Source organism: Triturus cristatus, chromosome 1_2 (genome assembly GCF_964204655.1).
Source record: "Triturus cristatus chromosome 1_2, aTriCri1.1, whole genome shotgun sequence".
Classification (NCBI taxonomy): domain Eukaryota; kingdom Metazoa; phylum Chordata; class Amphibia; order Caudata; family Salamandridae; genus Triturus; species Triturus cristatus.
The window spans coordinates 260,078,396-260,096,368 of NC_140580.1; the positions used below are offsets into that span (position 1 = coordinate 260,078,396).

At 43.1% G+C, this 17,973-nt stretch overlaps 1 protein-coding gene across 11 annotated transcripts in view; it reads left to right on the forward strand.

Moving 5' to 3' along the window:
• STOX1 (storkhead box 1) overlaps positions 1 to 17,973 on the forward strand; it is a 498,526-nt gene that overhangs the window by 353,532 nt on the left and 127,021 nt on the right. For all 11 annotated transcript variants that reach the window (XR_014961076.1, XM_085603567.1, XM_085603565.1 and 8 more), the window contains one exon: positions 9,188 to 9,340. Coding sequence is in view for 10 of the 11 variants with exons in the window: in XM_085603564.1 (XP_085459690.1) it covers positions 9,188 to 9,340 (153 nt within the window). In the remaining variant the exon portion in view is untranslated. The remainder of the gene's footprint in view (positions 1 to 9,187; positions 9,341 to 17,973) is intronic.

The window sequence follows — 17,973 nt, forward strand, 5'->3', positions numbered from 1 at the left end:
TATTTATTGATGGTATAATAGCCATATCTACAACAAATTCCCATGCCCTCCTGTCAACCATTATATAATCAATTCTGCTTTGGCAGGGGACCCTATTGAAGGTATTGGCTCCCATTACATCAGAAATCGAGCGCCCATTAACAGCTCTTAACCCAAATTCTAACGATAGAGCATTTATTTGGATAACAACTGGTGACCATCTCTTCACTGGCTTAAGTGACAATGAAGGAATGCCCCATCTAGCTTCCTCATCATAGATTCCTAGGATGTCGTCAGTTGCAAGGGGCTCGAATGAGCAATTAAAGTCGCCAGCAACCAAAAGAAGGGAGTCAGGGGGGCAGCAATGGAGCAAATCTTAAAGAGCCGAGATAGTAGGAGATTTTGCGCCTCCTTGGGTTCCTCGTGCATATACATTGAAGAGTTCCCAGGTATAGTTGCTCTTGGTACACTTGAGGGATAGTCTCATTACATCTAATGTGGGGCACGTGTGATGGGTAATCTTAAGATTAAGTTCTACCCTAACCCATACCATGAGTCCACCAGATGGACGGCCTCGGCCTACCGAGATGGCAGGTACAAAAAAACAGGAGAATCCCGGCATGTACAGCGGCTCAAGGCTCCAGGTTTCCTGGAACAAACACAGATCATACCCGTCAATAAAAGCATTCCAATCCGGGAGAGAAAGCTTGCTGCGCAAACCTGCCACATTCCACGAAGCAAGCTTAAGGTGGCTAGGAGAACCATAACGGGGAATTGGAACACTTGGGGAATGATCCAAATATAGATCAGTGTTATTAATAACCCTCTGTGTTGATAAGACGGGGGTGGATAGTTCTAAACCCGAAGTATTTAATGGTGTTGAAGAACCAGAGATACAGCAACCTAGGGGGGCAAAGGACTAATTGATGCTGCCCCTCTACCCTGGAGTCAGTCAACGGCCTCCAAACTGCTAAATCGATTTTGGGTGGAGATAGAATCTAGAGGTGGTATGGGTCTAAGCCAGCCCCCTTGCGGTAATCCCCTCCCATTCCGCTGTACCAATGTCCACCCATCCATTAATGGAGTAAAGTGACCAGGGGGATAGGAATAGGTCAGAGGAAGAGAACAAATAGATGTTCCTAAACTAGAGTGTCTCCAGTTGCAGATATACTCAACTATTTTGGGGTCATTAAAGTGGATTAAAACGCAGTCCCCCCTTATGTTTTTAGCCAAGTGGCCTACCCATGGGACCCTCCTAACCATGAGTATCTTGCACACTGTGTGCATTGGCAATGGTCTATTTTTGTTGAGCCAATGCACAACCCTATTCTTTAGAGTTGTAGGAGATTCGACTTCATGCTTGCCCAGTTCGGGGACCCCTGTTAAGATTACCACAAAAGGAGAAACCTCCGGAGGCAAATTTTGAATATTTTCCCCCCTGAGAATCTGGGGAGGAGTGGTCCTCCCGTCCTCCTTAGGCTGGGATATGTTATGCTGGGAAGGTTTAATGGCAGGAGGCGCGACAATACCCTTATTAACTTCGGTTGGGGCCTGATGATCTGTAGGCAGTGCTGGGGGATCTTTTAAAAAAACCTGGGCGTTTTCTGCTCTGGCAGTATCCAGTGATTTAGAAGCCCTAGGGTGGGGAACGTACTTTAAAAAATCAGCAATTCCCCCGAGACCTTGCTCAATCCTTGATAGATGTTGCTCAATCTTGGATATTCTATCCTCCATAGGACGAAGGAGAAGCCTAATTGTGTCATAAATATTGAACATCTCAGGGGCCATTCCCTCAGCCTTGTCATCTTCACTAATCCCCCCACTTGCAACCTGATGTACCATTCTGGTGGATGATAGATGGTCTAAAGGTGCTACTTTGTTTGCTATGGCAACCATAGCGGGCTGCTTCTGTAAAGGAGGGGGCATTCCAGAATTTCTAATATGGCCCACAGCTTTCTATTTCTTTCTGCTAGTCTTACTCTTCCCACCATTGTTAGTAGGGGGCCCTTGCTTGTTTTTAGAAATAGCGCCAGGGTTCCTCTCTCGCAATTGCATAGTGCTAGGCTCTGGCACTAGGCTGGAAGCAAACGCTAGCAAACAAGGAGATATCAACAAAGAGTCTGATACCATGGACTGATCTCCCAAAGATACAGCAGTTGTTCCACTGGGTGTTAAATCTGTGGTCGGAAAATCTAGTCGTAAACATGCAGCAGCATCATCGTTAGGGGCTTGATAGACAGGGGACTGCACATTAGCAATATGACCCATTGAGGACCTCCTTGCCACCGCAAGGTCCTGTGAAACTCTGCGTTCCAACAGCGTAATCTCTTGGTCAATGACACAGTTTACCTTAGTAATAAACTCGTCCATAGTTCCTGTGAGATGAGCGTTGGCCCCTCCACCTCCAACGACTTTGGGGGGCATAGTAAAGGCGGCAAATCAATTAGATAAGTTTAGATACAGTGTGCTTATGAATCAAACAAGCTCCAACTTGAACAGAGGAGGGATGGCCCGTCCCGGCCTTTACCAGTCTAAGACGGGCCCGCCCTTGGCCTTAACGGGTGACCCGATGCACTTGTATCCTCTCCCTGGCGCTGGCTGATGGCGCTATTGCCAAGCGCCCTGACCTTATGGCTTTTGGAAAACAAATTATTGAGGAGCCATTCCCCTCACGGCAGACACAATACTACACCAAAAGCTCCCGCCGAGTGTCAGCACGTGGGAAGTAGACTGCACAGAACCTAATAAATTAGCAAGAAAAGACCCTAACGCCAAAACAGCACAGGAAGTGCACACCTAGCGCTATCCCACAAGCAATGAGCACGTCAGTACCTTGTGTTCCTAGGCAGCAGTACGTCGTTGGGGGGGTGGCCCTGCCCAGCCAGTTCCTGTCAGTGACGGGCAAGGACGAGCCCACCCTTGGCCCGGGCTTTGCCCGGGCACTGCCCGCGCGCGTCCCGCGCTGCGGGGCGCGAGGAGCCGCTTTAGCTGATGCTGGCGCTGCCGTGCGCCGTCACCGGCGTGCCTCTGGGGCTTGGGATGCCGGGTAATGTAGTTCAAAAAGCCGTTCCCCTCACGGCGGAAAAGGTCCTGCACACACTAGACCCCTAGCAGGGTCTGATTCCCACACGACAAGTAGGTAGTCTTTTTCAAAATTCCCACTCTCTGGAAGCGCGTCCCCAAATAGAATGTTGCAGATTTCCTATGGATAATAGGTCCTAACTATAACTACCTACTGGCGACCGCCAGTAGGTAATATATGTATATGTATATGAATCAACAAAGACTCCCACTTGCTTCCTTAATCCATGGAAAGAGAGTCACGGACCCAAACTTGGTGGCTGAAACTGTTTATTCCTCCATAAGCCGCATGATGCGTTTCGGGCACTCATATGCCCTTGATCACATGCGGAAACGCAGTCCGCCATCTATTTTTATAATGCATTGTGAAATACACCCTCAGTAAACATAAACAAAATACTACTTGTCACAACCATACAGTGAGTAAGATATTGCAGTTTACTTGATTCTCTACTATATTCGTTGTTTGCCTCTACTGAGTAATTGATCTTATATGCTAATGTTCATTTTACATTTACTCATTACACAGTAGTTGTGGGATATGCTGTATCTAATCATTCCAGGTACAGCTATTTTCGCTTAAAAACAGCAGAAATAAATAAATACATATGTTGTATCTTGTTTAAGCTAAAAAAATATATATACACACATGATCTTTCAATGATAAAAACACATAATAAAAAGTGTAACAACCATTTCTGCATTAATGCTTGAAAGAATGTAAACATAGGTTTTGTGCAAATGCGCCGAACATTTATTTTATCCCTTGTTGGTGATAATTTAGGCTCAGTAGTATTATAGGTCTTAGTACCACGGTCAAAATTGGAGTTAGTGAATGTTTGTGTAGATCATTACTCATATCTGTGCATGAATGCTGGACCTCAAATATATGTATATATGTAGAGGTACATGTATATATTTTTGACCTGGTTGGTATGCCTGTTATTATGGAATGACGTAGATTAATCAAATCAAGCCTAGCTGACTAACTCTTGTTGTTGGTTGAGTATTTCCATACAGTGCTATGTGCTAAATACTATCTCTAACTGAACATACTTATTGTATTTAAAAAGTGCTCGTGCTTAAAATGAATTAAAACAGGTTAAACAACAATGAAAAATAAAAATTGGATCTCGTACTTCGGAGTACAGATTTGGTTCTCTCGTTGCCCCCCCCCCCTCCCTCTCAGGTCTTCTTTTATTGACCGCCCTCGGGTGGTTGGGTGTTGACTCCCCCGGCTGGTGTTCGCCGCCCTTCATAAGTCGTTTCGCCTTGTTTGTTGTATCTTTGTATTTTTCTTTTTGTCGTTATTTATACTAAAAGTGTGTATTCTGATTTCCTTTATGTGCAATCTGACTTACTGTGATAGTGCGGAGCCCCTGTGGGCTAGCCATGGTTTTCTGATATGCTGGAACACTTTGACTACTAGCGGCCGGCCCTGGTGGTTGTAGGCCCGTGTTTGTAACCCTTTTATGCACAATAAAATCTTTTCACAAAAAAAAATAAAAAAAAATAAAAAGAAATTGGGGGGGATAGCAGCTGTCGGTGAACTTATATATTTGTATATGATCTAAAGTGTACAAATAGATCTTACTTCTTCAGTCTTTCGTTATAGCAGCATGACTTGAGGAGCCTGTGCGCTCCGCACTGAGATTACAATATTGGTCACCTGTTTTTCGTGCCAATTATTGTAGCAAAGGTCGATGATCTTCAGTGATGGGAATACTATTGAGGTTAGATAGCCTAGATAACATTAATCGAACCCCTTATTTGTTATCCTGTTTACTCTTGTCTTGAACCATCATAGCAAATTATAGAAAATTACAGAACATTGTGCAAGTCTTCGGTGTTATTAAGCCCTTTGGGGTGTTTGCTGTCCAGTTCCAAAATGAAACATGATTCCAATTGACGCAGGGAACGTTCTCTATTCCCCCCTCTACGTGGTTTGGGTACCGAACTGATTACAAAATAGCTGAGGCACTTAAGGTCATTGTTGTGGGTTTGTTTGAAATGCCTGTCAACCGGATATGTGTTATCATTGTTTACAATTGCTCGAATGTGCTGCAGGATCCTGACATGCAGCTGTAGCTTGGTGCTACCCACATATCGCAGCCAACAGGTGCATGTCAGGACATACACAGCAAATTCAGTTTTGCAACCGTAATTGCCATAGATCATTTTGGGTTTAGCATCAAATGGAGTCATGTAGCTAGCAGTATTTTCACCAAATTTACATGCTCTACAACTCGAACATTTAAAAAAACCCTGTCTTGGCTGTAACCACATCTTGCTTTGATGAACCTCTGGGCTATTATTGACTAACTGTGTCGTCATTGATATGCCTTTCCTGAATGTAATAGGATTGTCTGGCAGATATGGTGCCAATACCGCATCCGTGAGGATTATGGGCCAATTACGTTTAAGGATAGGTTTTATTTTCCTCTCTTGTTGATTATATGTAATAATCAGCCTGGGTGCAGAATTTTCCTGTTCTATTTTCTGATTGTTGTCAGTTGGTGGTTCTAGGAGCCCTTCTCTACTTCTCAATTTAACCTTGGCTTGTGCTTCTTTGAGGACTGCGTCACTGTAGCCTCTTTGTTTAAATCTTTTAATAGCCTCTTGTGTACATCTCTCTAGGTCTTGCTCTTGGCTACAGATTCTTTTGTTTCTGAGGAGTTCTCCAAAGGGAATACTCCTCACTAGATGTTTGGGGTGATTGCTTGAGGCATGGAAGGTGGAGTTACCCGCTGTTGTTTTTCTGTGTAATGTAGTGACAATCTGATCATTACCAATGTTTACCTCAACATCCAAAAATTCAGTCCTTTTAGTATCTATATTGGATGTGAATTTTAAATTAATCGAGTTGTCATTAATGATGTTAATAAACATTCTTGCACTTTCCTCATTGCCTTCCCACACCACAAAAACATCGCCAATATATCTGAACCAGTATTTGACATGTTGATTGTATATTTCTGCTTGGGTGCCTCTGAGAACCTGCTCCTCCCCCCAGCCTACCATCAAACAGGCATAGCTGGGAGAGAAGCAGGATCCCATGGCAACTCCTCGCAGCTGTCTGTACACATCTGTGCTAAAAAGGAAAAAATTATTGTTAAGGCACAAACGTATGCATTCTATTAGCATGGTATTGTGTTTGTAGCATTCGATAGGTCTGGAATCTAGAAAGTACTTGAGGGCCTGAAGTCCGATGTCATGTTCTATGCACGTGTAAAGGGATTCAATGTCTAAAGTCACCAGGATCATATCTTTCTCCCATTTTTCATTTTGATTTTGTTTAAAAAAACTCCAGTGTATCTCACATAGGTGGGTAGATCCTTGACTAATCCCTGTAGGAAAAAAATCTATGTATTGGGATAGATGTTCGCCCATGCTATTGATAGCTGATATTATTGGACGTCCGGGGATCGGTACAGTGTTTTTGTGTATTTTAGGAATAAAGTAAATTATTGGAATGACCGGGTGTTCTACCCTCAGAAACTTATATTCCTCCAATGAAATCATCCCTTCTCTTCTGAACTGGTGTAATTTTCTTTCGAGGGAGTCTTTGGCTTTGTTGTACTCCTTCCAGTTGGTTTTAACATAACAGGTTTCATCCTTCAATTGTCTTTCTGCTTCCCTAATGTATTGTGTCTTGGGCCATATAATAATGTTGCCTCCTTTGTCACTTTTGGTGATAACCAATTCATGATTTTTACTTAGTTTCTCCATTAGTTCATGATATTTCAACTCATTGTAATTCTTTTTACGCTTTTTGTTATTAATCTGGTGGTTGAGTTGTTTGATTTCCTCCGTCTCTGTTTCGTGGAAAATGTCTATAGTGTCTTTGGGCATTGCTGGTATGAATGTAGACTTTGGTTTAAAGGGGCTACTCCCAGATCCTTGTTGTATAATATCCATGCTCAGAAGCTGTTCCTGTGTGGATGCTTGCACTGTCACCTCATCCATATGCAATTCTATTCCTGTTTTTAGTTCATGGGTGATTCGTAGTAACGGAATGTCTGTGACTTGTAGCCCAGTTGTGTTTCCGGGGTTAATTTGTTTGTCTTGTTGATATTCTTTCAGGCCATTTTGTATGGTGAAAAACTTTTTAGTTTTAGTTTCCGGATATAGCTGAATATATCTACCCTGGTTTGCACATAATTAAAATCATTGGGTGGACAATAGGACAGCCCCAGGTTGAGCACTCTTTTCTCTGCCGGTGTTAGTACTATTGTTGATAAATTAACAATAGTTTTATCATCAAGGTATTGTATTTGTGCCAATAATTTCTTTTTGATTTTACTTTTTGTTTTTTTGCGCCGCTCTCTTCTTTTAATGTTCCGTTTTTTTCTGTTGATTGACCTTGTTTCCGAGGTATTAGTGTGTTGCGCCGGTCTGTCACTAAAAAATCCACCTCCTCCCCTAGGCTCAGTCTGCATTCACTACGTTACTGTCGCTATCTTCAGAGCCGATGTCACTGCTTAAGGAGGCTACATCGGATACTGATAGTGAGTCTTTGGATGGGCCTGCATCTTGTGGCCATGTAGTATTCGTGTCTTTTGCTGATTCTACATTATGTTTCAGCTTTCTAGCACTGGCGTATTTCCGGGCAAATGTATATATCCTGCCTTGTTCGTAATCAGCTAAGTCGCGGTCGAATTTATAAACCTTGCGTGTTTTGATTTTATCCTCTTGTTTCTTAAGGCGCCCTTGGATCTCTTGTCTTGTTTTGGCTATATAGTCGTTGGGTTCTAGTAGTTTTAACTCATCATTGATTTTTTCAATTTGTTTCACGAGCTCCAATCAATCTGACTCAGCATATTTGATTAAAATTCGAACAAGGTTCATGGAGGCATCCAAGTTGCTTTGCCCCCATTCTTTCAGCATGCCAGGATTTGGATTTTCAAAGCTGGGTGCTAAAAGAATCCTCAGTCCTCTCGGCACCCGCCCTGCTTCCTCATATTTAATTGGGGACTTGTTTTCCCACCACTTCGTAACTTCAGCCCTTTTGCATTCCTCTAATTTGTGAAAAGCTCCTTGGCGTTAGAGTTGTTGCCGCCATTGTTGGTACTTGTCTGCGTGCTTATTGCCGTTGTGGGGATATTTGGTAAGTTTTTGAAAAGTTCATCGGCAGCCGCCTCCCGCTCCCGGACCTCATCCGCTGACATTTTCGGCTATAGTTGGATGCCGGGTCTTGTAAATCAGACCTCCGGCTAGTTGTTTACAATGCCACACTTCCCCTCCTATGCAGTTCCCGATAAGGCACTCACCGCTGCAGAAAATCGATTTCGGTGGGCCCTCCGACCCAGCCTCCGACGTCTTCGCGTGCGGTGGTTCCGTCGGCTGCCCTAGGGGGAAGCTGCCAAAGATCCCTTCCGGGTTGCTTCGTGAATTGGTTGCCGGCAGCTTCCTGCTTATGGCGAGGGGGTCCGTCGACGGAATCAACCAGTATTCCGTAATCAACGTGAATCAACAAAGACTCCCTCTTGCTTCCTTAATCCTTGGAAAGAGAGACAAACTTGGTGGGTGAAACAGTTTATTCCTCCATAAGCCGCATGACGCGTTTTGGGCACTCAGATGCCCTTGATCACATGCGGAAACGCAGTCCGCCATCTATTTTTATAATGCATTGTGAAATACTCCCTTAGTAAACAAACAAAATACTACTTGTCACAACCATACAGTGAGTCCGATATTGCGGTTTACTTGATTCTCTACTATATTCTTTGTTTGCCTCTACTGAGTAATTGATATGTATATGTATATATAAATAAATACTGGAAGGTCCACCTGGAGTCTTGCTTAGGAATTCTTGCAAGGGTTTGTTTCAAAACTAGACTTTGGGACATTGTTCAGCACTATTGCTCAAAATGGGCTAATCATTTTAAATATTGCTTACATATAGACCAGTCCTTCCACAACCCACAGTTTGAGAAACGTTAGTGTACAGCATCACTAAAAACCATTGGCAAAGCAAATACATCCCAAAGGTGAGAACTATTGATTTTTCCAATGCTTGTTTATTTTAAAAATCAAAGTGAATTTAAAGAGCACTGAATTCTTTTAAGGTACTTATACGTTTCAGGGGTTCTAATATTTGTTAATGTTATTTTTGTTTTTATTTTAGGGGATGCGTCTCCAGTTAATATGAGTCCAGTTCCTCAGTCTCAGTTCATTCCCTTGACAGAAGTAATTTGCTGCACTATATCGGACATGAATGCTGATCATATTGTTGTTACTCAGGACGCCTTGATGGAAACATTAGTAAAGAATCACCCAGGTAGCATGCCTATAATTTTAGCACTTAAGTGTGTTTTGTGGAGGTGAATGAGTGAAAAAAGACTGAGAGTCGAAAAGACGCTAATAGGATGAAATTGTCAACAAATAAGAATTATCTAGCATGTTTTTGTGTTGCACAACATTCACTTTTTAAGTGCTTTCTTACTACAGTCAGTTCACTTTGTGTGCAGTCTGTTTTCCAGTGGCAGTTGATGAATTTTGAAAATGGTGGGGCGTAAATCCCTTGTTGGAACTTAAGTGAGCCCTATCTCCTTTAAGAAGGTTCGAGGAAGTACTTCCATGGGAAAAATTTGAAATAATCCATTGCTGAACAGTATTTTTTAGGTTTAAATTAGTTTTCTTGAAAAAAATGCATAGTAGAAGCACGAGGAGTAAATATGAAAAACGAGAGTAAGACTCCTGAAATAGCACGATACAACACAATTTTGAGTTTAGAAATGTTCCCCCATAACAAGAACAATATACGAACAAGTGAAAACAAACCCTGAGACCCCAAAACTACCCCCCACCCTCACCCACCCACTCACCCAAGTACCTAGTGCGAATGGACAGATCTAACTGGGAGTATAAAGTGCGAAGAGTAGTTAAACTGTGGTATGTGCTGTGTCGGGTTCAGCCAGACGTAGAAGCCGGAGATAATGGGGGCATGTGAGTTCCCTGAAGTCTTTGGTCAGCAGCTCAATGAGGGGTTGCCAGATAATCCTAAAGGTATCGTCCCTGGATGTTAGCGAAAGGGTTAATTTTTCCATCCCCAGGATATCCCAAAGATGCTTGAGCCACATGTTATGTGTAGGAATGACAACAGTACCCCAGAGTGCCAATATAGTCTTATGAGCTGCCCCCAATGCAATGCTGATCTGACGACCACTGAGGGAAGCCAGCGGGAATGTCTGAGGATTTGGAAGTCCTAACAGAATATAAGAAGGAAATCGAGGGAGCTGTGTGAAGAAATGGGCGTCAATATCATCCACGACTGAGGTCCAAAATGTGGTTAGTTTTGGGCATTCCCAAAGAATATGGCACAGCGTGCCTTTGGCCCCACACTGCCGCTAGCAGCTGTCACTGCGGGACGGGTTCCCTTTATGTAGGCGCTCGGGGTTAAATACCAGTATGAAGTCATTTTAACCATAGTTTCTGTGCTTGCAATGTTGTATGTGGTGTGCGGCGATATATGTCGTGCCTTTCCTTCTCCAAGAGTGAGCTGCCGATCTCAGCCTCCCAACGGTTTTGAGAAGGCGGTTTGTCTTGTGTTGGGGGGGGGGGGAAGGCTGGAGGAGGGCATACAGCTCTGGAATAGGCCGCCTGTCTGTCTCCTTCTCTAACAGTATATTTTAGAACACACTTTTCGCATGAATTGGCGATGTATCTAGGAGGCTGTGATGGGTCACTAATGAAATATTTCAATTCTTTTGTTGTGTTTCAGGCAAGTCCCACTTGACTCAGTAGACATTGGGGTCTCCAGGAAAGCTTTGAAAAAGATGTGCTGCATTGCCTGTGTGGATTACTACGCAAGTGATTCATCAGAAGAATTACAAGAGGCATATAGTCTTGACTTCTGACATTTGTCCAGTAGGATTCATGCATAGATACTTATCAGTCAATTATACAGTGTATCTAGGTTCCTTGTTTATGTTTCATCAACCACATTTAATGAAAACATTACAAAAAGTAATACAAACTGTTTGTCTTACTTGTCCTAATGTTTTCATTGAATGTGGTTGATGAAATCTAAACCAGGGCGATATTAATACACTAGGGGCCCGATTCTGATGCGGTTTGGAAAGCTTCCTGGCTGAATGTGCTTGGAAATTGTTTCCGATTGGATGAGTCCAACCAACCCAGTACGATGCATCCGGATGCTTCCAGATTCGATTTGGTTGGACTCCCATTGACTTCAATGGGACCCTTTGTTCAGCCCAAATGCGTAGGCTCCCATTGAAGAAAGGGGTGGCTGTGGACCCCCTGGTGCCTGCCAGACTGTGCATGGCTGGTAAGGGGGACCCATGGGTACCCCCACGGGCCCATTTGGGAAGGCTCCAGGTGCAGGGGGGAAGACCACTATGGGTCCCCAAAGTCCGATTCCGACTTCCGATCCTAGTCAGACGGCATGATTCGGAAAGGTGGTCCAAATCCAGCATTGTACTCAGTCCTTTGGAAGTGCGGCCCATAGAGACTTACGATTCTGCTCCGTATGGCTCGGTCATTCCAAATGCAGTCGGGGTTGGATTGGGATATTCCTAACGCCTAACTCGTATAATACTCGGTCAGTCGGAAACCTTTCCGAATCAGTTGGAAAGACACGTTCCCGATCTGATTTGGATGGAGCAAATGCTGTTAGGAGGCCTTCCTAACCGCATCAGAATCAGGCTCTAGGTATAATCGACTTTAGGGAAACAGGTTCCATATCCAAGTCTCTGAATAGGTTCTCACTCCCTCTAAGACGCAGTGGAATAAAAGGACCCAGAAGCAAGATGGCGCCATGCTACTCATGACACTGATTGATTTATTGCTAATTTATTAGATAAAATCACTGGATGGACTAGTTTGCCATTATTAACTTTTGACATTAAAATTCAAATAAGCATGTTGTGGCTGGGTAAAAATCCAGAGCTTGTAAAGGGTATCATATGTTATGGAGACATAGGGCTTTATCATTATCAGCCAGCAGCGCGCACTCGTTCTAAATATGGTATATTCACATTTACCAACGCCCCTTCTGTAGAACAGACACCATATTTTTGCCAAAATACTGTTTTTCCCCCAGACTAGCACTTCACTTATCAATTTATTTCAGTTGATTGGACTTTATAAAGACTCTTTAAAGATGCTATTTTAGTAGGATGCACAGCCCTGAATGCCACCTGTTAATTAACTTTGAAGACCAGTTCGACGGGATTTATTAAATGGTGCACATTTATCCTTGTTGGATATTAATTAGGTGTTTCGATACCAGTCTATTTTTGTGATTTCTTTATGATCATGATCTTGTTCTCTGCATTTGACAAAATAGATGTTTTAATTAGTTAGACAAAATAATTAGAAAATCTATTTTTTGATAGGACAACCCTGATGAAGCATTGTATTTTAGCTTAGATTGAATTTTAAGTTTTGACTTGTTATGTAATTGATATCTCAATATCTAAACAAAATAAACTTAAATGATTATGTTAAAGAATAATGAAAAGCTAGTTCTGTGGCCTTGTCATGAGGTGGCTGGGTTTGTATTGGAGAGCCTTTCCAACAGATGCTGCCATGAAATGCTACACCTTACCCATTGCAAGGACTGGTATCCAAACAGTTAATGGATGAACACCATTGCTTGCTTTGTATACTCCAAAGCATGAATGCCTTATAAGATACAGGCACTAGAAATATATATACAATTCAAGGCGTGTTGTTGTTCCCCTCTTTCTACCCTAAAGGCAGACCGCTTTATTTCTTCATCATCGCACGTTATCTTTTTCTTTATTTAATGCCTAAAGCACAGGAGAGTTAAAGTGATGAAGGCTTCATGAACCCTAAATATAGTCTTGGGAACATACGAGTAGATGGATTTATATAGCAGGTCTATAGGAAGAAAACTGGATCAAGGCACGAGGGTAACATTTTCTGCAGTCAAAAACAGATACTAGAGGTCTCTATTCAATAGAGAAGGTTTTTCAACATTCAAGAGACACTGTTTGCATTCTAACTAAGGACAGGAACTAGCCCACATTTAGCTTGTTTATCTGCATTTGCATTAGACGTCTTACAATTAGTTTGAATTGTTTTGTTTTATTTATGAACTACAGTAGAAATAGACTAAAATCAACTGTTCGATTAGAACATTTGAGACAGGCAATTTTCTGTGAACTTTTGTCGCCCTCTCTCTCCATCACTGCCTGTTAAGGACAGTTTGCAGGTAAAATGCAGTGGTTGCAAATATATTGAAAAAAGTACTGTATTTCTCACAGGCCAATTTTCAATCTCACCATGGATGCATAAATTGTTATGCAGCTGTTTTAAATGATTCGTAAATGGGTCTTCACTTGGTGTTAAAATAGCTGTGTTGCATAGCCTTCAACACAACGAATTAATAATATCTCATCAAAACTCCTGCAATTTAGAGCAGCTTTCATTATTTAAGTCTTAAAGTCTAAGCAAAACATACTTTCTTAAAGACGCAGAAGAATAAACAATCTAACAGCTGACCGCCTAATCCCCACTGCTTACCCCAGGGAGTCCCTCGCTGGGTGATTGGTGAGGAGAGGGAGCTATGGGCCCAGGCACTGTTAGTCCTGGAATATTTTGGGGAAAACTAAAAAAACAGAAACCTATACAAGTATTTTAAGAAAGAGTTGAAAAGTACTAATTTTGCGTTGTGTAAAGTGCTGTCGTGAGGGTGCCTCTAAACACAAAAAACGTAAGAATACCAGTGTCGGCCCCAAGAAAAGGAGAGCTGCCCACATTTCTTTTCACCTCTCACCTACTAATCCCTGAGGAGGCTAATCTCAGACAACATTATCTTGGAGGCAGAGGAGGGTAAAGGGGGCATTGAGAGATACAGTGGGATTTACAGGCCATTAAACAAAGGGTAGTACAGCTAAAACAGAAGACAGCAGGCAGTGATAACAACATCTTGGTAATCTGGCAGGGCCCAATAGTTATGGTTCACCTCTGTAACCTGGAGCAGTGGCCTAGACCTTTACCTTAGGTTCACATCAGCAGACTCGGAAGCACTAATTTCTTTCCTCGACTTCAATTCAATTCAAATAATCTTTATTCGGTTATTAAAAAATAGCCATAAAAGATACATATAATACAATCGGGCCTTCATCTAATACAGAATAATTCATACATCTATACATATACATCATTCATATTAAAACAGACATGTTAAAAGCAATCGATCAGTATAAATATTAAAAACCGAGACAATGATGTTCTGTTCATTTGGTCAAGTAAAAGTTTCCATCCTCCCTGCAAAGAAGGATCATGAGGCGCCAATCTAAATTTGGTTCTTTCATTTCTGCTCCCTGTAATGAGGGCAGCCTGATTAATCCTCTCCCCTGGTCTTTCTTAATCTGACTGCCAAACGCAAAAAATGTACCATACTAAATAGAGTGAAAGGTTCAGAGGCGAGTTTGAGAAATAAAAGAGCCACTTTGGCCTGTTTTATATTGGAGAGGTTTTAGGATTGTTTTTAACAACAGTGATCTTGGGTAAGCATAAAAGGGACAAATTAGGACGAAGTGAAGGGTGTCTTGCGGAGATCTAAGATCGCAGCCGCAACACCCCTTTAAGCTAACGTCATGTACAAAGCCCGCTGGGACGGACAGGATATGATGCAGCAAATCCAGTCTAAATCTGGACATTAGAAATCTATCCTGTCTATTATACATATTGGCAAGATAGAATTCCATGCCCGGTTTAACTTTAATGAGCTGGTATGACCTGACTGTGCTTTTCAGCCCTTCTCTTACCTCTCTGGCCCTAACCAGATGCTGCCTACAATCTATCTTTATGACACCCTTGTCTCTGCTAGCCAACATACATGGTTCATAAAAAAGGTTTTCATGCCCCAGGCTGGTCAGTGCATTCCTTACATATTTAAGCCATGGTATTCGGGGCCACTTGTCCCCTTTCATACAGTCCTCTAAAATCAATCTGCTTAAGCTTGCCTCTGGGTTTGTCCAGATTGTTATCCAGCAAGTGATTGGTTTAAGGGCAGCCTTATCAGTGAGATAATCTATACCTAGCTCCTCATGTGCAATAAATGAAGAAATGCATGTTGGCACTTGCAAAAGCCTTTTTAGGAATTTGTCTTCTTCACGTTGGATGTTCCCCACATCTGAAAAACCCCAGACCTCGCTCCCATATAAGATCTTTGCACAACATACCGAACTGTATAGTTGAGCGGTTTCATGCGGGGACCAGCGACCCAATCTTGTCGCATAGTTCATAATAGACCCCGCAGCGCTGGGATGTTGGCTACATTTATAACTTACTAGGGGCTTAAAGTTAAGGTCTTGGTAAAAAATAATCCCCAAATTATTGAAAATTTTAACTTTTTCCAGTATATGGGTTCCTATTGAGAAACTACAATTCTTAGCTGGCTTTTTACCCACTTCCATGATATATGACTTTGAAAGATTGGGCACTAGATCTAAATCCGCCATGAACCTAACAAAACCCTTAATAAGTACCTGTAAACTCCTTCCTGTATGGGCCAAAAGGACTGCGTCGTCTGCATATAGGAGGACTGGTATACTTCTCCTCCCTATGCAGGGGCAATCTGCCTCCAGTACTCCCAACGCCTTATCTAGCCCATTTATGTGAAGCGTATACAGAAATGGCACTAAGATACAGCCTTGCCGCACCTCTCCCCGGCATTGAAAGTCGTCTGTGAGGTCACCGTCATCGGTGAATCTCACCTGTGCCGTTGTATGGAAGGTGAAGTGTCTGCAAGACTCGTATCAGTCCTGATTCAATGCCCATCTCTGCCAATATCTCCGACAGCTTTCTTCTGTTAACACAGTCGAAAGCTGCTGAGAGATCCATAAAAGCTAGATACACAGTACCTTCCCTAGCCAGAGTGTATTTGGCCACTAGATGATAGAGATTAAGGCACTGGTCTGTGGTAGAGCGCCCATTTCGAAACCCATACTGGAAATCGGTGATATTATGTTCTTCGGCCCAATCCAAGAGACGATTTAAGATGACTCTCCCCATAACCTTCGCCGTGACATCTATAAGGGATATTGGGCGATAGCATTGTGGGTCATTTCTGTTTCCCTTTTTGAATATTGGGACGATGACGGCAGTAGACCATGATCTTGGCATGCCCACCTCTCTAGCTGCATTTAGTACCCTGGATAATATTGGGGCCCAGAGGTCCACTTGACTTTTGAATAAGTCTGGTGGAATCCCATCAGGCCCTGGCGCCTTTCTCGATGCCAGGCCATCTATTCCTATTTTAACTTCTGCAACTGTAAATGGAGTGCACTCCCCCTCAGGTAGTTCTATGACTTGAGATTGCTGCATCTCATGATTGCCCCGATTATATAAACTTGTGAAATGCGCTACCCAAGCCTCTGGCAAAATGTGGGACGCCACTTGTGGCTTGTTCGGGGCTTGAAAACATGGGTCATTTATTATTCTCCAGAAGCTTGTCATATCGCGGCGCTCCGCTGCTTCTCTTAGAGACTCCCAGGCCTGAGATTGGAGACAATTTTTCCGCCTATTGATAGCCTTTTTATACTGATTCCTGCAATCAGTAATCGCACCTCTGTCCCTTGGGGCTGTCTTAAGTGCCTGCTTCAGATTTCTGAGAGCCTTAGAACATTCCTTATCAAACCATCTGGGGCCGAGGTCGGTCTGCTTTTTCGATTTACGCCTTAAAAGACTGTCAATGTGCTGGGCAGTTCCCTCAAATGCTGCAATCAGGTCGCTCCCCTCTACAGTGCTGTCCAGGCATTTCCACGTGTGGCTATCACTGTCTGCAAGGAGCGCTCTGTGTAATGCTAGCCCATTGATCTTGCTCCATTTAATTCTCCTGCCCTGGTCCTTTGCCTTATATTGTCCCTCGGTGGTCCTTTTGTCCACTTTAGAGCGCAGGTCTAAAATCCCTATTGTAAGTTCTAACGGGTTGTGGTCGCTAAATGCGCTAGGGACTATCGAAAAATGACTGACCCTACCAATTAAGGCATTAGAGATAAAGATGTAGTCGATGATAGAATTGCAGCCCCGTCCCTTAAACGAGGGGGTCATTGTGTTTGGTGATCTATCATCGATTAGATCCATCGTGTGTGTTAGGGCCAGTTTACCCAAAATTGTGCCTAATGCCATGCCCTCTCTGGAGTGCTCTGTGTGCCATCCCTGTATGGAGGGGCAAGCGTCCCATATACCTCCTTCCCATTTCAAATAGGGGCACGGGTGGGTGTTAAAATCCCCCATCAAAATTATCTGGGTACTTGAATCCCCCGTGTCGTTTAACCCCATGAATCTTTCATCTAACTCCACCAAATTTGACATCGATTGTCCCACTTTATAAAAATGACCTTGAGGCCCCTTGTAATGTATCTTATACCCTGGAGACAATCAGAGTCCCACCCCAGGTCTTGCCAAGTTCCTTGCAGCGTCAGTGCCACATACGTAATTAGGCCACCCTTGGCTCGACCCATAGGCGATTTGCGGGCCGGGACAAAAAACAGTTTGTATCCCTCCAGGAATAGCCCACTGCAATCCGTTTCCCAAGTTTCCTGCAGGCAGATGACTTTGTACCCTTTAACAAAGACTTGCCATTCACTATTGGTGACTTTAGTTGCAAGTCCCGCGATGTTCCAGGACGTCAGCCTCAGCTCCGAGGTTATTTGAACCCGGCAGCTGTTTCCTCCCCTGATCTTCCTTTGTAAAGGGTTCATCTCTGAGCAGGGTACTTTCAGGGGTGTGTCTTCTGCGTCCCTCACCTGCCCTTCGGCTATACCAGCTTTTAAATCCTGGGCGTTATTTCCTATTTTAGTTACAATTCCCAGGTTCCCTTGGGTGTCGCGTGCTGTAGGAGAGTAGGGTCTGCTATCCTATGGTCACCCCAAATTTTTGCTTTTTGCTTCACTGGTTTTTGACATATTGAGG